Source organism: Maniola jurtina, chromosome 13, assembly GCF_905333055.1.
Source record: "Maniola jurtina chromosome 13, ilManJurt1.1, whole genome shotgun sequence".
NCBI lineage: Eukaryota > Metazoa > Arthropoda > Insecta > Lepidoptera > Nymphalidae > Maniola > Maniola jurtina.
In genome coordinates, this window is record NC_060041.1 from 6,050,220 (window position 1) to 6,070,784 (window position 20,565).

General features: G+C 36.9%; 5 protein-coding genes and 1 long non-coding RNA gene across 10 annotated transcripts in view; 2 read left to right on the top strand and 4 right to left on the bottom strand.

Moving 5' to 3' along the window:
- LOC123871380 (histone-lysine N-methyltransferase PR-Set7) overlaps nt 1-8,372 on the bottom strand; it is a 24,420-nt gene extending 16,048 nt beyond the window's left edge. Inside the window, exon 1 of the mRNA XM_045915165.1 lies at nt 8,360-8,372. The gene's annotated coding sequence lies outside the window, so the exon portion shown is untranslated. The remainder of the gene's footprint in view (nt 1-8,359) is intronic.
- Nucleotides 1-18,645, bottom strand: part of LOC123871386 (synaptosomal-associated protein 29) — a 22,391-nt gene extending 3,746 nt beyond the window's left edge. Inside the window, exons 1-2 of one of the 2 annotated variants that reach the window (XM_045915170.1) lie at nt 18,635-18,645; nt 14,211-15,849 (exon numbers count right to left, since the gene is read on the bottom strand). In XM_045915170.1, coding sequence (XP_045771126.1) covers nt 14,864-15,664 — 801 coding nt within the window. In that variant the 5' untranslated portion in view covers nt 15,665-15,849; nt 18,635-18,645 and the 3' untranslated portion in view covers nt 14,211-14,863. Of the gene's footprint in view, nt 1-14,210; nt 15,929-18,634 lie in introns of those variants that run through there. The other variant, XR_006797258.1, reaches the window with a different exon arrangement.
- LOC123871404 overlaps nt 1-20,565 on the bottom strand; it is a 383,067-nt gene that overhangs the window by 194,640 nt on the left and 167,862 nt on the right. The gene's annotated exons all lie outside the window — the stretch shown is intronic.
- Nucleotides 3,938-9,837, bottom strand: LOC123871370 (eukaryotic translation initiation factor 3 subunit C). 3 transcript variants are annotated; one of them, XM_045915148.1, is made up of 7 exons: nt 9,669-9,837; nt 9,432-9,531; nt 8,612-9,029; nt 7,405-7,790; nt 5,740-7,023; nt 4,885-5,178; nt 3,938-4,744 (listed from the first exon to the last, which is right to left on the bottom strand). In XM_045915148.1, the coding sequence occupies exons 2-7, from the start codon at nt 9,522-9,524 to the stop codon at nt 4,571-4,573; spliced, it is 2,649 nt and encodes an 882-aa protein (XP_045771104.1). In that variant the 5' UTR covers nt 9,525-9,531; nt 9,669-9,837; the 3' UTR covers nt 3,938-4,570. The 3 variants fall into 3 exon arrangements, with proteins under 3 accessions (XP_045771104.1, XP_045771106.1, XP_045771105.1); XM_045915150.1 differs by having other exon boundaries at nt 9,728-9,836; XM_045915149.1 differs by having other exon boundaries at nt 9,736-9,835.
- On the top strand, nt 12,007-13,527 carry LOC123871378 (gastrula zinc finger protein XlCGF26.1-like). Its single transcript, XM_045915161.1, has 2 exons — nt 12,007-12,260; nt 12,338-13,527. Exons 1-2 carry the CDS (start codon nt 12,090-12,092, stop codon nt 13,412-13,414), a joined length of 1,248 nt encoding a protein of 415 aa, XP_045771117.1. The 5' UTR covers nt 12,007-12,089; the 3' UTR covers nt 13,415-13,527.
- LOC123871394 (mediator of RNA polymerase II transcription subunit 31-A) lies at nt 16,506-20,322 on the top strand. Of its 2 annotated transcripts, none has more exons than XM_045915181.1 (4): nt 16,506-16,781; nt 18,861-18,947; nt 19,527-19,696; nt 20,089-20,322. In XM_045915181.1, the coding sequence occupies exons 2-4, from the start codon at nt 18,863-18,865 to the stop codon at nt 20,233-20,235; spliced, it is 402 nt and encodes a 133-aa protein (XP_045771137.1). In that variant the 5' UTR covers nt 16,506-16,781; nt 18,861-18,862; the 3' UTR covers nt 20,236-20,322. The 2 variants fall into 2 exon arrangements, with proteins under 2 accessions (XP_045771137.1, XP_045771136.1); XM_045915180.1 differs by having other exon boundaries at nt 16,507-16,777.

A 20,565-nucleotide genomic window follows, 5' to 3' on the forward strand; every position in this document is an offset into this window, starting at 1 on the left:
CACCACAAAAACAAGAAGTTTGAGTACCAACAACCAGGGTCTGCTCCCCATAGTTTCGAAGATATGAGCTTCCAAAGATTTGATCACGTGATCGCATAGACACCACAAAAACAAGAAGTTTGAGTACCAACAACCAGGGTCTGCTCCCCATAGTTTCGGAGATGTGAGCTTCCAAAGATTTGATCACGTGATCGCATAGACACCACAAAAACAAGAAGTTTGAGTACCAACAACCAGGGTCTGCTCCCCATAGTTTCGGAGATATGAGCTTCCAAAGATTTGATCACGTGATCGCATAGACACCACAAAAACAAGAAGTTTGAGTACCAACAACCAGGGTCTGCTCCCCATAGTTTCGGAGATATGAGCTTCCAAAGATTTGATCATGTGATCGCATAGACACCACAAAAACAAGAAGTTTGAGTACCAACAACCAGGGTCTGCTCCCCATAGTTTCTGAGATATGAGCTTCCAAAGATTTGATCATGTGATCGCATAGACACCACAAAAACAAGAAGTTTGAGTACCAACAACCAGGGTCTGCTCCCCATAGTTTAAAAAGCAAATGTTCAGTTACTTGCCTTCATCTTGTCGTATGAGTTTGGTTTAACATGCTTGTCTGACAATTTGGTAGACCACCCGACACCTGCCACACCATCAACAGCATACAGCTTCTCGATGTAGTCCCACTGAGCACGCTGATTCCCGATGAGCAAGTCTTTCTTCTGAAAATTATTGCGGAAACATTTGAGTAAATGTGGGACATCATATATATGATATATCTTGTGTCCGTCGATGGCATAGTTTATTATATAAGACCCATCATTGCTACTTCGAAGTAAATCTTCGCGTGCATCAGCTATTAATGAGTTTATCGCAGCAACATTGGCAGAGCCTTGATCTGATACTGTTGATCTCAAAACGAATCCTGTCTTTAATACTGCCTTAGTCAGTTCTTTAATAATATTTTTTAGAAAGAAGGTTTTAATTCCATCTCTTACAAAATAAAATGCTATAGGTAGCTTCCAAGGTGAAAATATGCCCCGTAACATAAACACTAAAACTTTGTCAGCAACATTGTTAGTGCGTTCACCACCTCCTAGATCTTCAAACCCTTCAATAACACCAGTATGAAAATTAAAAAATAAATTTTTGTTAATGGCCATTTCGTCAAACAGCAATACACACTGTAACCCCATACAATCTTTATTTTTAGCAGCATCTGCCAAATGCTGAAAAATAAAATCATTAATACCTGGTCTTAAAGGTATATTATTTAATATAGAGCCTATAGTGGATTGAGCTGGTAATCTTAATCTTTTTTGCAAATATCTGTAACATCTTGGACTTAATTTATATAACGAAAGCGCAAAAACTTTTTCATCATTAGTGTATCTAGAACCTTTAGATTTTACACCAGATAGCCGTAACTGTGAGTCTACTAATAACTTTCCAAAATTACTCAAAAGAGGATACTTTTTAATAAAGAGTTTTACTTTATCTGAAAATGATTGCATCTTTGCCTTTAACTTATTATATCTTATGGTCATGTTCCTTAATTTTATTTTCAATGTTTTATTACCCTGACGTAGCTTCTGCTTACGAGGGGTTTCCTGATTTTTATCTAAACGTACTCTAGGTATTGTATCTGACTTTTTATGATGATATCTAGAATATGGTCGTTTCCGTTTTGGTGTTGTCTGTAAAGCAGACACAACTTCAGAAGGCATAGGATCAGGTGGTATTAAACTTGTAGCCTGTGAATTGGCCACATCCTCTGAAGACATGGGATCAAATGGAATGGGACTTGGAGTATGCAGAGCAGACACATCTTGATCTGACGGAATGGGGCTTTTAGTCTGTAAAGCAGATACATCTTCAGAAGACATGGGTACAGACGGAATGGAACTTTGAACATCAGCAGAAGGAAAGGTAGTCTGTGAAGCAGATACAACCTCAGAATGCAGGGACTCATGAGGTACAGGACTCAGTGATTGTGAATAATGAGTGACAGAAGTTGTTGGCTCTAAAATATTGTGTATTGTCTGAATTAAGTCTGGTGACTTCTGTTTGTCAGGAATCGGTATATTTGGCAAGGGGGTTACTAAATCAGTAGGACTTGAAATGACATAAGATAGTTCATTCCTACTTTGTTTGTATGACTGTGAAGTCGATGGGATACAGTCCACTATGTTGACATCAAGTGGTTTACCAGTCTGTAGAGGTGATATCTCTAGAAATTTGCCAATTTTAAAATGTACTAAACCAGTGTTTTTTGAAGACTGTGCAATATGCAAATTCAGTGAAGGAATTGAATCTTTCGTCAATCTATGATTTACGATATACCGAGGTAAGAAATGGGATTCACAAATCCTGACATTCTCTAATTGCCTAAGGGAATACTTACGGAAATATGGACAATTAATCAACCATGCCTTCCATCTAGTTGTGTCAGTAAAAGGTACGGCGTGTAAATGTAAGGTGTTTTTACACTTAGGTACACTACACTGCCTCATATCGAATAAAAAGAATACTAGTAACTAGGTATTTAGATACACTAACAATTACAAAACCTTACAACCACGGCCAAGTATTAAAGAGCACATCCACTATATCTCTAAATTACAACAAGTACTAAAAAACTGAAAATAGAAATTTAAAACGAATATCCTGTTATAACTGCAGAACACTTCCAGGTTTAAACTCTCTCAGTGGAATAATAAAAATGGAATTTTAACGAGAGGTTATAAAATCTCTCAAAACTGCCATATTTATTTTGAATGAAAATCCTAGTGAAAGCCGATTGGAGCTAATCACCGACCAATGAGAATTGAGCAGTAAATACGATAGACTAATAAAATGACAGAGTGTGCATGAATTTAATACTGTGTGAGTGGAGCGAGATAGTCAAGTAGTTACCGAGAGGGCGATATATATAAATAGGGTGATAGAAGAAAGACGATATAATGTGCGATAGAAATAGACTGATACATCTCTTTATGCCCTGAGATGACAGGGCCTGATCGTATGTACTTACCTACCTAGGTACCTGCCAATAATTTCGTAAAAATAACAATTTGTATGATAATAATTAATAAATTATTATACTATGTAATTTATGCAATAATGAACGCTTTCTAATAATTCAAAAACTGAACTGTTTATACTGAAAAGTTAATATATTAAGTTTAGTTATAATTTTACGAATAAAGTAGATAGGTACCTACCTACATTTTATAAAAATATATCGTAAATCGTAGCCGAACACAAGAAGTTTGTATTGCTACTTTTTGATCGAACATGATAAAAGAACGAAAGACATGAACATCTACATAAGCATCTACACTGTTAATATTATAAAGAGGTAAAGTTCGTGAGTTTGTTTGTAGGAAGTAATCTTTGAAACAACTGAACCGATTTTGAAAATTCTTTCACCAATAGAAAGCTATGTGCATAGATAATATACTGATAATTATCAGCTATGTGGGAGAAAAAGTGAAAGGGAAATGAGCTCAGCCACGCCATTTAGTGTTTGAAAGCATCATAAAAGTGGAGTATGATGAAAACCCGTACTAAAATTATAAATGCGAATATCTGTATGTCTATCTTTTCGCGATCTATTTTATTTAACCAAAATGTGGTACTATTCTAAGATAGTTTGCATCCCGGAAACAGGCATACCTTTTATCTTAGAAAATCAGAGTTCCCACAGGATTTTGCAAAACCTAAATCCATTCTGATGAAGTAGCGGCATCAACTAATACAAAACAAAAACGCGAGCGAAGCTAGCGCGTCGATATATTTACGAAAAATTGTGTAAATTCAAGAAGTAAAACGCATAACATTTTAAAAATAATTTTCCTTTGACTAGGATTTCGAGGGAGGTTTGGTTTTCGTGAACTGCATCAGTTCACGTCACGATGAATGAAAAATAAAGTGCAAATTTGAGACAGTATTTTATTTATACCTTGTCACTTCGATTTATTATTGTTTAGCGCTCTTCCTTCTTGCAAGTTCATTTAAAGCTGAAAAAAATCAAGTTTAGATTAAATACGCTTTAATGAATCTGACAATCCAGAAGAGCGCTATCACATAATGTAATAATTATAATATACAAATAAGAAGTTGTTTTTTTCAACCCCCTCACAATAACACATAGTGGAAAATAATTGATGAATAGAATTTTTATCGCCAAATATAATATGAACTGCTGTTGAAACAATGTTAAAGGCAGAAACAGACTGATTTATTGATGGAATTGAATCACAAATAATTTGAATATGACATAGTTTTGGTATGTCCGCATCATTATTATCTCTTTTTGATTCTTTGTAACTGCATTCCAACTCTTTTGGGGGTGTTGGTATTTTTGGATGTTCACTACTGTTTGATGTACTGTGCAGACAATCTTTTCGAGATTCAGAGTGACCACAAACAAAGTCGTTGAAGCGGGGTTTCTTAGTACAGTAGTATTTCAGGGTAAGTGAGCGTTTCTTTCCACGTGCGCTCCAGCAGCCGTTGGTGATGTGCAGTGTAGTGTGTGCATGAGAGGATTGGTGCGGTTTTGGGTTTAGTCCTCGTGCACGCGTTCGTCGTCGCGGCGGCGGTTGCGCTGTCGCCGCCCCCAGTTGCCGTCGCGCGGGCGTTCGCGCTGTCGCCCCTCGCCCCGCGGCGCTCCGCCCCGCTGGAAGAAAGACCCCTGCTTCTCGAAAATGCGCTCGTTGGAATCAACCAAGTTGCCAACCTGTAAACAATGGTAATGGTCATTTTTTACCCGACTACAGGAGAGTGTGCGTGTGTTTGTCGGTTCATTTGCTTATACTGTTGAAAGTCGAAACATTTTGAAATTTTATGTTTCTGTAAATTAAGTCTTGTCTTACGTACCTTATCGGCAAGTTGCAGAGCCAGTGCTTGCATCCTGGTAGGTTCGGAACGATGCAGTATAGCGCATTCACTCGGATCGTCCAGGGAAGCCAACAGCTCTTCGTTAATAATCATCTTTGACACGAGGGAGTGGACGCGCTGTCTCGGCAACTCGAACATATCGGCAAGGGAACGGAGTGATAAAGATGCATACACATGCGCATAAGTAAATAGGTAAGTCCGGAGTGACTCTTCGCGAATAAGACGTCCGAGCATGGCGCGTACGTTTTCTGCGCCAACCATTAAATCCCACACCTAAAAAATGAAATTCACTATACTTATGTAATACAAAATAGGGTACTTTCATTTACTTTTTTAGTACATAATAGAAGGTATGATTACTATCAACAGCCGTTATAGCCTAGTTGTTAAGACGTCTGCGTCTTATTCGACATGTCGGGGGTTTAAACCTCGGCACGTACCTCTAACTTTTCGGAGTTATGTGCGTTTAAAGCAATCGTTTATCACTTAATTAACGGTGTAGGAAAACATCGTGAGGCAATCTCCATGCCTGAGAGTTCTCTATAATGTACTCAAATCTTTGAAAAGAGCAACCGCCGAGTTTCTTGCTGGTTCATCTCGGTAGGAAAGGCATTCCGAACCAGTGGTAGATGCTTTTGACGATTCAAAAGAACTTGTAAAAGTCTAATTGAATAAAAATATTTTGAATTTGAAAGGTGTGTGAAGTCTGCCAATCTACACTTGGTCAACGTGGTGGACTATGATTTAAACTATTCTGAGATGAAACCCATGCTCTGTAGTGGGCTGGCGATGGGTTGATCATGATGATGATAATTATTATCAACAGTGCATTACCTTAGCATTCATCTTCTCATTAACAATAAAGTTGAGGCAGGCACGCCAATCTCCGCGTCGCATGGCCCTGGCTGCCGCCACCGCATGTTCGCGCATCGACTCCGGAGGCCCAACTAAGGCTTGCCTTTCACTCGCACGCAAATTTTGGTAGAACGTCTTACTTATCATTCGCCGACGAGCATCAAACTCGTGAGCCGCCATGTACGGGATTTCTATCAGCATGGCAGATACTAAGTAGACACATTCCAGCAACTCCAAGTTAATATGCATGTGGAAAGGCATTTGGCGCTGTTTCTCTATCTTCTCTTGCTCCTTGGAGCGCTCGTGCTGGCGCTGGGGCAGCAGACCCTGAGCGAGCAGCTCTTTCGGCTTGCCGGTCATCATGAGTTCGGCTAAACAGCCGTGAGCCTCTTTGACGTTGCCGCGGCGGAAAGCACAAAGGCCCAGATTGGCCATCGTACGATTGTACAGAATCTGAGTACTCGGATCAGAATGCTGAACATTTTCTTGTAGATGCGACATGAGAAGGAGATCTCTCGCCTGGAACCAATTATCGTGTAATGCGTGATGGTATATATGCGAAAGAATAGCGCGAGTCCTCAAGCGGTCGCTGTCGTCGTTCGCATAAATATATTTGCAGAAGCGTTCCATTTTCTTGATAGTAGTTTCTTCACCTGGTGGGAGATCTTTCTTGATTGCACGAGGATCGAATTTATAGTAGAGATGATCGATTTTGCGTAAGTATACTCGACAGATTTCCTGCGGGGATCCATCTCGTTCTACCACTTGGCAGACCCGATCGATTAACGCCGAAACTCTGACTTCATCCTTCAGTCGCTCCACGTACTCATTGGAATGAGGGTCACATTCCTTCAACAGTTTGGTAAACTCATCGTCGAGACGTTCTAATGCCGTTAGGAGACAACCCCGAACTCTGTAGGGAGGCGTGACAAGCTGCTCGTTTTCTTCAAGTATACTTTCACTGAATACCATGTCCTCATGAGAAAGTAGCAGAGTGACCATTTGATCGACGTTCTCGACAAGTCTCGACCAGTATTCTGGTTTCATAGCATCAGAAACTTTAGGATTGTAGTCAAACAGGGCGGCAACAGTCGCTGCACGTAGTTTGAGCTGGAGCGCATCTCCCAAGTTGTGCTGCTGCGCCACCGTGCGCAACTCGTGCAGCAGTTCCAACTGCGCGCGCCGGTCGGTGCGCTTGCGCCCGCGCGCCGCGCTGATCTCGCCCAGCTTCTTGACCACCAATGCTGCATCAATGTCACTATCCTGAGTAAATAATAAACATTACATTAATCTCTCTGTGTTATCACCCACACTATTCATCATGCATATGGAATGACATGTTGCATGACAGCAACATCCATTGCTATGCTGATTACAGTATGGGTTATGCCCTCTATAAACAACATGCACAGTTTCCCCGTGCAGTGCTGGAGGAGTGTAGAGCCCAACTTGTCTGTAGTGTGTTTGTAGAACTGTGGTGTGTAGAAATCTGCCTAGATAGATAGATAAAAAGGGTGGACCAACAAATTCCTGAAACGCCGGCAATGCATCGGCGGTTCCTCTGGAGCTGAAAATGTTCATGGGCGGCGGTAATCACTTAACAGCAGGTGACACTCGCTATTTTTTATTAAAAAAAAGACCTACCTTAGCAAACATTTTGGGCTTATCAGAAGTAGCAGCGCCTTTCCTAACAGTCTCCCACTCTCCTCCATCATCTGCTTGATCTTTCTTGCTAATTTTCCCAGCTCCCTCACGTCTTTTATTACGACGCGTCTGACGCTTGTCCCTGTCCTCGTCTTCATCTCTTACGTCTGTGGCACGTTTCAAGAACCGTTCTCTGATGGTAGTAGCGCCATGAGCTTCGTCGTCGGAGCTCGAGCTCGAATCAGAAGAGCTGGAGCCCCAGTCCATTGAGTCTGAAGACTCGTCCTCTTGAGGTGGAGGTCTACGAGGTGGTTCTGGTGAGCGACGCATTCTTGGTTTTTCTTTAACTTTTTCTTCATCGTCAGAATCATCAGAAGATGATGTATCTAGAAAACAATATTTTTAGATGGAGGCTTATCTTAAACTACAGCAAACTAACTATAACACTGATCATGCGATTGAAGAGTTTTGTCCTCCTCTCTGTTTTATCCATGTACGTAGAAACGGACTGTATCTGTGATCTGACGCAGATTATGATTGACAGGAGTGCAGACACAGATGTTATAGCCGGAACATTTATATGTATAGCTAAAAGTGAATAAAATAATGTTTCTTTTAAAGTGCATGTTGAATTTTCACAATAAATGGTGTTGTTATAAAAATATTATAATTGATTTTTGTTGATTGATATCTTTACTCAGTGGATACATCCATATTTTTGTTTTTTTTTTGCTTTAAAATGTGTTGGACAAACACAAATAAAAATAAAATAATTAAATCTGGTTTATGTTATTTAGATAACATAATATGTATGTATATACTAAATATATAAATATTAAACATCATAAGTATAGTCCGTACAAAATGACTTCTCATGCGCCATTTTAACTCTATGGGTCAACTGTCACATCAAAAGTATGGTTCACCTATAAAATAAGGACTCAAATCATACAACCTTTAGTGATTTGAAAAGGTCTAAGAGTGCAACAGCAATTTTGGAAAAAATAAGATGGCGGTTTGCACTAGGCCACCTTCCATACTTCTTTGAACGTCTTTACATGGGACCAATGTAACAATAAGACCTTTGTAAAGTAAAAATACTAAAATCTAACTTAAAGTTAACAGAATTTTGAATGTGATTGTTTTTTTCTTCTTTTTGAGTGAGAGAAGGTCATCATCCACACACAATTGTAAGCAAGTAACTTACCTTTGCGTTCATCATCATCATCAGGCAACTCAGGGTTCTCCCGGAACTTAGAAATCTCAGCATGAAAATCTTTTGTGTATTTCCTCAGTTTTTGTCTTAAGGATGTAAGTGCTTTACTATTGCCCTTTGAAAGTGCTTTCCTACTATCCCGATCATTCCATGCTCCTGAAACCCAGTCATCCAGCTCTGTTAAAGCCCTTATAAAGAACCTTGGTGCTATCCCATTCTCTTCCTTTAGGACAACAGGAGCAGCTCGAGTGTATGCTCTTTGGAGTTCTTCAAAAGAAGCCAAAGCTGATGAGAAGTCTTTAATTTTGCGATGATTGCGAAGTGAATGGATTATTCCTTCCAATTCCTCATATCGCTTCTCTTTCATAGAACGTACAACACGTTTAGTTTCTTCTTCATCATCACTGAACTGTTAATAAAAGTAATATTTTATTAAGATGCATGCAAATAACACCAAAAATGTTAACAGCAAGGGAATGGTTGTGTTGCTTCTTTCCAAAAAAGATATATCTTATTAAAGGTAGGTAGGTGTACTGTATGTACAAGTTCTTAGTATTTAAATAAAATTTTTTTTAATAAATTAAATATTTAAAAGTTTATTTCAAGCAAAAATGGGTGGATATTAATTAATTTGTGCCAATATGGTTTGAGAGTCATTACCACAGACCATACAGGCAATCGTAGGGGGGGTTTTCTTGGGAAAATAATATAAGTGGGTCCCTTTGTTTGCATATGATTCAAGTAGGATAGCTCAAAACTATTGAGAAATTACTGTACACCACATAAGTTTAAATTATTCGACGTAACTTACCGTATACACGGCTGCAGGCGCCCGTACTACTTGCTCCTCTTCAGAAGAACTATCAGACTCTGAGTCTGTACCAGTTGCAAAAAATCGACTCATGGTTTAACTAAAATGAAGTTATTAAAAAAATAAGTAAAAAACAAGTTTGTGCCCTAAAAATAATTAAAAAAAGAGGGAAATGTGGCACGACTTTAAGGTTAAGGTATCTGGTTCACATTTTTTTCCATAGATGAACTTGTTTACCTCTGTAGACTACGCTTTTGGTTTAGCCTTATATGTATATTAAATTTATTTAACAGGACACAAATACAAAAATTATTATTCCTGGCAAATTGGAAATGGAAAGAATGCTCAATGCTCACGACTACAGAGCAACGAGAGCAACCACAGAGTACAGACAAGCTCAGTGCTCACTCACGCAACTCGCATGTCAAGCCAATGACGCAAGCTCACGACCAAGTCACGACCATAGATAGCGGGATTAGCCAATGTCAAGTTTGTAGGTAGTTATTTGTAACAAGGGAAACTATACAAGTATGGACCCCGTCTGTACCGGCGCTCGCCGACACCCCCTTAGAGCGCTTTCCAGTCAGTTTTAACAAAAAAAAAAAAACACTCCAAAAAGGCAGAGCACGCCCGCCAGCTAACACCAATACAGACGAAGTCCCTATTTGTACTTGTACCTACTCCGTCATTATTCCGTAGACGTAGGTACTCAGAGTTCTATTGTATTGAATTTAAGATTTAATCCATGTTTATCCACAGAGTACTTTGTTCATAGAATGCTTTGTTTAATCTTAGATCTACTTGTGCTTATCTGTGAGTGGAACAAGTTATATAGAAATAGATCAGGCCCGTGACACCTTTAGTTCTTTCTTAGCCGCAAAGCGCTAGTATCGCAACAAGCTGCAGCCATATTCTTTTTTCTAGTCGATGGCCATATACATAGACTCTGTGGCATACTATTCTCTCGTTAGAGAGTAGTATGTACCTTGCTCTGTGGTACATATACTGGGAAGCCATATTGTTTATTGTTGTTGTCTCCAAAGGTTAATAAATTATGGGAATTGTGGTGATCCCAATTAATTCCTGTAAATATAGGACTCAGTGCTTTGCCGAAGGCTCAATTGTTGAACAGACACGTATGCCAGAAGCACTTCGATAGACATCAGTTCGACAGTATGTGGTGGTATGGGAACCCGACGTACGCATGGTTATCTCTACTTGTTTACTGAAAAGGAAAATACTTCACGGAATTCCTGAGCTCATTAGGTAAGTTGATTTCATGTTAAAGATGTATTAAGCACTAGGTATTCCCTAACATAGTTTTTACTTTGTGCTTTCATACCATATTTCATGTGAATAAATTGTGTAAAATTCTTTTTTCAGCTGAACATGATTTCAGTGATCACAATTTTATTATGCTTTACAACCAACTTCAGATCAACAGAATTCAACATTCAGAAGATTCAACAGTATCCACTCAAAGTACAATAATAATAATTAGTGGTGAGTTAGTACAAAATTATCTGTCCTGTGTCTAGTAACTATTTTATTTATTCTTTGCTAACATTGCCTTAATTATGGCTAAAGTCTTATATGCAATACAAATATTGATGTGATGGTCTCCACGGAACCACTACTTTAACACTGTACTGATGTCCATACAGTAGATTTTATCCATACTTCCATACTAATATTATAAATGCGAAAGTGTGTCTGTCTGTCTGCTACCTTTTCAGAGCCCAACAGTTTAACCTATATTGACGAAATTTGGTACAGAGTTAGCCTATATTCTGGGGATCAACATAGGCTACGTTTTATCCCAGAAAATCAAAGAGTTCCCACGGGATTCCATAAAACCCATCATCCTCTTAGCCGATTTGTATGAGATTTGGTACTGAGGTAGCTTGCATCTAGTAATTGACATAGGCAACTTTTTATCCCTAAAAATCAAACACTTCCCACTGGATCTTTAAAAATCCTCCTAGTCCTCTAGTTTTAGTTTAGTTTATAGCTGTATTTTTTAATCAATCGGTTATATTATTATTAGACCAATTTTAATATATAGGTACCAACTATCAGTCGTCTCATTAAGAATCCATGTAGTTTTTCATACATAATTTCTTGTTTATGTAATTTAATTTTTCATTAATAAAATAATATTATTCCTTTACAGCCAATTTGACAACCAAGTGCAGGTATTAAAAGAATAATAGAAATGTTTATCAAAGAAAACAAGAAGCAAAGGCTATTTTCAGAAGGATCCTCAAAGATGACTTTTGGTAAATATATAAAGTGTATAGATTAAGAAGCAAGAAATATAAAACTGAATTTGATAAGTTGTTTTATTTTACACCTAAATATATGCAAAAAAAATAAAATTATAAAGGTACCCCGTTTCAACGTTGTCATGGGACATCACTATGCTATCGATATCGACATCGACACAAGGTCGGATTGTGTCCCAACACTTTTTGCGACACTAGCGCTATGCGGCTACAACGGAACTAACCGTTAACTTTTGCACTGTCCTATCTGTCTTTAGACTGTATATAGTGATCTGTGAAATAGATATAGAAACATAAAACATTATAGAAAGAACATTTCGATTTCGAAAATTAAAAATTCGACTAAATAAATGGTGGTTAAACAAGTTTTAGCATGGAGTTCACGAATTCGATTTTACCTACTTCAAAAAACATATGTCGTACATGTCTCATGGATTATGATTCGAACGACCCAACAATGTATAAGAACATACAAGATCTAGTTTCTCATGAAATGAATAAAATAAAGCTTATTGACATTCTTATTTTTCTCAACTGTTTAGAAGTAAGTTTAAAATGCCTACCATCTAGTCACTTATATCTTGGTGTAGATTTTAATAATAACCTAACTTTTTTGTTTAGAATAATGACGAAGAAAATTGGCCTCAAGGAATGTGCGCTTCGTGTGTTTCTACTGCTCTGCTCGCCTATAATTTCAAACTCAATTGCTTAAAAGCAAATGTGACACTAACACATTTATTTAGTATACAGTCAACGCCCACCAATTTTCAAAGAGCTGATAATATGGATGTTATTGATATAAATGTTGTGTATCAAGATCATGAGTATGATGTTCCACTATATAGTAACCAGCCAGTTGTAAATTTTGGGCTCCAAGTACCTGAAAGTAAGGAAGTGACACCTTTGCCACCTGTGACAGAAATAACCTCAACAGAGAGACTTCCTCGGCCAGAAGGTGAAAAAAGATATGCGTGCAGCCTGTGTTCTAAATCTTTTACTAGGATATACAGTCTCAGATATCATATGGCAAAACACAGTGACTTCCGCAGATTTCTTTGCCCTAAGTGTGGCAAAAGTTTCCACACATCAAGTGGTTTAAGACAGCACATGGCATCCCATATTAATGTCAACCAATTCAAATGTGGATTTTGTAATAAGACCTACAAATCAAGACAATCTTTGAAAGAGCACTTTCGTGTTGCACATTCCAGCAATCGTAAATTGTTTGTCTGTGGAACATGTGGAAAGAAGTTTACAGCAAAATCAACCTTAATGATGCATTTGAAGATTCATTCTGGTCTAAAAGAATTTGCTTGCCCAGATTGTCCTAAATCCTACACAAGGGCATCTTACTTAAGAGTCCATAGACTGATTCATACTGGTCAAGAGCAGCCAAGGCCATTTATGTGTATGCATAAAGATTGCAATAGATGTTTTGCTACTAAACATTCCCTGGTTGTTCATATTGCTCACACACATACCATGAAAAGACCTCATAAATGTGATGTATGTTTTAAAGGATTTGCTACATCCTCTGGTTTAAAAATTCATAAAGAATCTCATACTAATCAAGAGGTTTCATGTGATATTTGCAATAAGAGATTAGCTAATAGGAGAGTATTACAAAAGCACAGAAAGATTCACAGTGCACAGACAGCAATGAACACAGTAAATGTGATAGTTGAAATGTTTTGCTAGCCACAAAACTTTAAAACAGTTATTGTAGTAGCCATGAAGATATTGAAGTATTACTTGCTGATCTTATAAGTTTTTAATTTGAATAAATAAAAAGCTTTGAAACTTTGTTTTTATTGCAATTTATCTGATAAATCATTTGATGGTTTTGACTATGTTTTACATATTAAATTTATTAAATCATATTTCAGCAGGAAAATAGCTCACAGTAAATATTTCAATTATTCATAGTTGGATAATGCATAGCTATTTATTAATTTATTACAGATAACAATATAAGCCATGTTGCTTGCAGCCTGTTAATTATGGTTAGTTAATAAAGATAGAAATAGAATATAGATACCTAAAAATAAATGAACAAAATATGTACTTAATTCTAAAATCACAGTATTTTAGAGCTAACTAAAATCGCAGAATTTTAGAATTATCTAGATGGGATCCCAAAAAAAGTTTATATTATTACGATTATTACTTGAATACAAAACAAAATACCAGTTTGCAGGATTCAACAAAAATAATATATTTGACAGTTGGTTTTAACAACTCCATATTGTCTCTCCTCGACAGATTCGATAGAACTTTAGGTATTTATACTCTACCTATTTCATCACTTCAAAATGATTAATATATATCATATAATTTTATTAATGAAATTCACATAAACAATTGAAAATATTAAAATAGTTAGTCATTTTAGAAAACATAAAATGGAATGATAAGAAATTATTATTATTGCCCCAAAACCAGCAACTCTATTCTCTACATTACAAATAATCTATAAAAATAAAACAGCAAAAATATACATAAAACATATTAAAAGTATTATTTTATACTTTAATGTAGAAGCATTTACAAAATTAGGAGCTAATTTACATGATTATTGAATGATTAACTACAGTTTAACTTTTGATAAGCAATGTATTTAATTAAAAGATAAGCAGTCCTAATGGTAGTTGGCATTGATATTACAGTAGTATTGTTTTTTTAATTAATAGGTATTAGGCAGGTTCATTAATAATATTATTCAATGTCTTCAGACTATATACCAATAAAAGTACTGTAGAGTCTCACCAATCCAGTACTTCAGCACATTCAGTAGTCTATCACCCTCTGCCTACACCCCATTCACTCAACCCTAGGCTCATGGGAGCCTAGAAGAAATATGTATGTAGTATATCATAAATACATATTCTCTCATTAAACTAGAACATTATAAAATGCTTTGTTTTAACTGGATTCTAAGGAAAAAATTTCCTTAGAATCCAGTTATCCAAACATTCAATAATCCAGCACCTCCTGGTTCTTAACAGTGCTAGATTAGTCAGACTCTACTGTATACTCTTAACAAAGATAGTTCTTATTTTATATACGCCAAAATATTTTGTACAAACATGAACAAATTACAAAATAATGATGCATATGAGTTATATTGAACAAATAATGCAACTTTTATCATTTTCCTAAGAGCTTATTCATTTGCTTGTTCTGCTGGCCAATCTTTATATCTGCATCATCAGCCTTATCATGAATTTTGTCTATAAGTTCATTTTGCTGTGTTATTTCTTCCCCAAGAGCCATTCCTAGCCCTTTGAGTCTTGATATATGAGACACCATTTCATCTAAGTTCTCATCCAATATTTTATTTATACGCTGAGAATCTGGTATTGGTTCAGTTGTGGCTTGCGAGTCTAGTCCACGCAACCGAGTGCTAGGATGGCTGCCAAAATTGTTACTGGCACTAGCACTCATAGAAGTTATAGTATCGTCAAATCTGCTGCTTGTACCCACTTTGGAGCCACTCGAACTTGGAGATATCTGACTTTTAGGAGGTGTTTGATCAGATTTACCAGATAGGTAATTCTTGAATCCATAAAAAACTGATTTGATACCATTAAGATGCTTTTGACTATAAGTTAGATTCGTGTTAATATCATCTAGTCGTTTGTTTGTATTTTCAAGTTGTTCTCGTTGACGGGCCAGCTCCTCTGCGGTTGCAATGCCAATTTGTTCTGACTCACGTAATAAGCCTATACTTCTTATTGACGAATCGACGGTACGTTGTTCGATCTCTTTCTGTTTTTGTAATGTTATTTGCCTTTGTCTTTCTAATTCCGCTATGTAAGGTGACTGAGATGGCTTGGGTTGCGGTGGTGGGAACCTTTGTCTATAACTTTTAACAAAGGTTGCGTCGTCGACGTCATCGTCATCTTCGAAAAGATTGTTCGAATTAACGATACACCTATTTCCGGACATGCTGTTTGATTTGGTGGTGCTCTTTGTCCCTATTTAACTTTTGATCAAAAACTTTTACCACAAATTACACCTTTCTTTTGTATTGACTTTGACTAGCGTTTCCTAAATTTGAGTTTCAGCTGGTTTCAGCACAACACCAATCTACACTAGACACCTCATTCACAATACCAAAGTAGGTACGACTCCTCTGCACTTGCTCTACACAAAATACAAATCACTATTATAATAATTATACTAGTCTGGAGAGTACCTACTCTGTGCCTCACACCACCCCTTTTAAGTACCTACCTTTTTTTTTGGACTTCGTCTGTGTTGGTGTTAGCTGGCGGGCGTGCTCTGCCTTTTTGGAGTGTTTTTTTTTTGTTAAATCTGACTGGAAAGCGCTCATAAAGGGGTGCCGTGCGTATGTATGGGTAGGTAGTACCAGGTAGGTAGTAGGTACCTAATAGCTGTGCTAGGTATCATCCTTGTCGCACTGCCCGATTAGGTACTGGTCTGTGGTGGTTTCACTGAAGTGTAAGGTCTTTGTTTCACTGTATGTCAAAGAGTATGTAACTAGGTAATCAGTAATCACTTTGCTGTATGTGCACAGCACACAGAAATCAGAATACTATACTCCTGCACAGCAGCTCGATTGCGGTAGAATGACAGCTACAATGTTACGATTGCAATCAATATTACAAATTACAATCACACAATGCATAACCAATTGCGATTGTAATAATGATTGATACAAGTTTTCCGGAATCGACTTGTGGTGCACTGCAGCGTAAAAACGTAGTGAATAGTGATTATATTCTCTTTGCACTGCAGCTGCTCGACTGTATGTGTGTGACATGTCACATGTGACATGTGTCATGTATGGTGACATATGATGATTATGCACCACATCACATTTCTGAATTGTGATTTATTTTTGTGATCGAAATCACGAAATTCGATTCGAAATCGGAACCTTTCTTCATAATTTTAAATAATATAAAATTAGCAATGATTTTAAAATTTTACAAACACACACAGGCTACATAATTTGAAGTAACAAATAGGCTGTGCACCTTATTATTTGGAAAAGGATACTAAACTAAAAGGGCTTTAAAATGATGGCCGGAAAAGGTAGGTATGCAACAAGACTTTGTATTCTTATACTTGTATACTTACTACAGTAGACCCCCGGTAATCTTACAAACATTTTGCAGGGCAGTGTCGGACTATCGAATTTGTCGGATTATAGAGTACTGCCTAAGACCCCCTATAGTCCGGAAATGTTTACAAAAGAGTACCTTGTAATCCGACAAATTACAGATCCAATGATAAGATTCTATATGTTATATGTACTTATATATTTACTCTGAAATACAAATCATACTTAATTATGTATGTCAAATTTAGTAAATTAAACGATATTAACGTCATTAATGCTATAGAACTTATAAAAAATAATAACTTTACATTAGGAAAAATAATGTACAAACAAATGTTCACATTAAAATAAGAAGATTGTCAAAAATATTCAATAATAACACATGTCGCAATGTAATAGACATGTCGGATTACAGGGGGTGCCGGATTAGACAGGGGCCGGATTACCGGGGGTCCACTGTATTTAGTTGACCCGCCCCAGCTTCGCATGGGAGGCTTACCTATTTAGAATAAGAACCCAGCTTACCTATTCCATAGCTAACAACAAAAATTATTAAGAAGGAAAGTGTTAAATTAGAATAGGCACCTACCTACCTACTTATTTAACCTTTCTCGTGAAATGTTCTGAATGATAATAATGAACCCCACCCATAATATAGAACTGCACTGATTTTTAGGGTTCCCTACCTCGAGAGAAAAAAAAAGAACCCATAGGATCACTTCATTGTCTGTCTATCTGCCTGTCCATCTGCCAGTAAAGAAAAAATCTGACAACAGTGAACTTGTGGTTATATCACAAAATTAAAATAAAGAAGGTTTCACCTGTATATTCTAAAACAGATTAATTTAATTTATTTTTATGTATAATAGTTCTTGATTATTGCGCAAAATGTTAGAAAAAATACCAGTGTGGAACCCTCGGTGCGCGAGCCTGACTCGAACTTGTTTTTTTTTTTTACCTAAATCAAGCCTGTTTCTCTTGGAAAGGAATGTGTTGTGTTATTGATAAAAATTTACTTTTCACTAAGCTATTATTACACTGATCACCATTGATTAGGTGTTACTCATTGAGGAGTTAGTCCTCCATCTCCAAAACTATAGTATGAACAGAAAAGGCATTCCAAACCAGTGGTAGATGCTTTTGACGATTCAAAAGAACTTGTAAAAGTGTAATTGAATAAAAATATTTTGAATTTGAACAGTAGAGCCTCTTTAACTTGAAGTTCAAGGCAAGGGTTATAAATAGGAGGAGGAGGTAAGGAATCTTTGACTTATAGAGGAATAACGAAAGTCTGGCCCTTGCTGGCTATATATTGTTTTTCAGTATAAAAACTCCTATATGCTTTCCAGGAGTACAATTATTAGTATGCTGGTTGCTTTTAAATTGTCACAAAATAAGTTTAAAATCATTAGGATTTTAAGCTTATTTTGTGACATTATATTGTTGATAATGGGTACATACATACCACACCAAAATCATCAAATTAACTGTGGTGCATATATGTATAGTGTATATGTTATTTAGAACTAGCTGTGCCCGCGACGTCGTTTGCGTGGAATAGTGACTTTTCAGGCAGCATATTTTGAATTAATTGACATAACTTTTTTATTTATGAACCGATTGACATGAAATAAACACCAAATGTTAAGTGAAGCTTACTACAACATATTAGTGAAAACCGTATCTAAATCGAATAAGCCGTTTCTGATATTAGCGTGCACAAACACACAGACAAACAGACAAAAAAAAAATTAATTACAATTTCGGGTTCGGCATCGATATAATAACAACCCCTGCTACTTTTTTTTATATATTTCCATTGTACAGACACCACTTTTCTACAATTTTATTATATGTATAGATATAATATGCTTTTGAATTGGTATGCAGTAGTTTCAGCATTAAACATTTTGGGCTCTATATTGAATTAAGGCTTCCTCTGAATTAAAATATTAAAATATATGTTTATGGTACAGAAACAATCCAGTTATGTTTTACAGTATAAGTGTAGATTATTATCCTCCATACTGTTTTATTTTTAATTTATTATTTCAGTAATGGAAACAGAAGAGCAGAATAGAATACGATTTCAAGTGGAGTTAGAATTTGTACAATGCCTGGCTAATCCAAACTACATACACTGTGAGTTTTGATAAAAAGTTCTTGCAATCACACTAATATTATAAAGGCGAAAGTTTGTATGTGTGTGTGTGTGTGTGTGTGTGTGTGTGTGTGTGTGTGTGTGTGTGTGTATGTATGTATGTTTGTTACTCCTTCACGCAAAAACTACTGGACGGATTTGGCTGAAATTCAGAATGGAGATAGATAATATTCTGGATTAGCACATAGGCTACTTTTTATCCCGGAAAACCATAGGAGTTCCCACGGGATTTCGAAAACCTAAATCCACGCGGACCAAGTCGCGGGCGTCAGCTAGTATGTGTATAATATTTAGCTTCTTCTTTATACTGGGTTTTTTCTGCACTTAGGAAACTTAATGATAGTGAAATGATTGCAGATCAGAGAGAGAATTGTGAAGTTAGGGGCAGCTGACATGCTGCTAGTATTTGGATGGAATATATAAACCTTCACGTTCGTAACTACTCAACCGCTCAACCTTACAAACTTTACCTTGTTATAATATTAGTAGGTATGGAGGAAAAAATTATGAAAAGGTTTCTTGTTGTTTTGCTTTAGTTTTGTTGTGTTTAAATGTTTTAGTTCTGGCGCAGCGAGGCTACCTGAAAGAACAGCCATTTGTCAATTATCTCAAGTATCTACAGTATTGGCGTGAGCCAGAATACGCTCGCTATCTCAAGTATCCGATGTGCTTGCATTTCCTTGAGCTCCTTCAACATGAAGCTTTTAGAAGAGAATGTGTATCAGCACAGGTTTGTTTTATCCTCATTATTAAAAGTCTTTTTACATATATCCCTTTTTTGAATATGTGCGCTGGTTACCTTTTTTTATTTAAAAAAAGGCGTCTCCCAGTTGCATTATCTAGATAGTTCTTTTCTGATTCAGACACTGCAATCTACATTGAAGGTTACTTAAATGAGACGTTGAATCACTTGGATCCCTTGGATCCTACAAACATTTTTTAATTGCTGTCCAATTTATATTTCAAATCTACGACAGCAGTAAAATATTGTCGTATCGTCGTAGCTAGTATAGTTGTGGCAACCGCCTGCCAGGCGCCCTTAAAGTTAATAAATTTTTAAAGTTGAAGTGTTAACATTCAAAATAAATTCGTATCCAAAGTGACAAATCTTTCGTATTTCAGGTTTGTAAATTCATGGACGACCAGGCTATACTGTTATGGCAGCACTACACGCGGCGGCGCACGCGCACGCTGCAACCGCCGGACGCGCCCGCCGCCCCCGCGCCGCCCGCACCTCCGCAGCAGGGCCCGCCCAGGCAACAAACGTGAATTAGTATGGAAGACCGATATGATTTATCGATAATTACCGTAAAATCGATTGGGATATCGATAGTAAAGCAGACATCACCTTAGATCGTTAAAGGATAAGGCAGACCTAAAATCCAATAGAAAAGGTTTTGCTTCGATTTTATACTTTGAATTTATATATTTTATAGTGTGAAAGAACAAAGTAGGCCAAGGATTAAATTTACGCAAGCCCAGCTGAGATCTGTGTTTGTACAATGACCAGACGAATACCACATGTTCAGATTGGACTATTTGTTAACTCTCTATTTTAGTTTCTTCTATTTCTATTTTTCTCTCTTTTTCTCTTCTTTT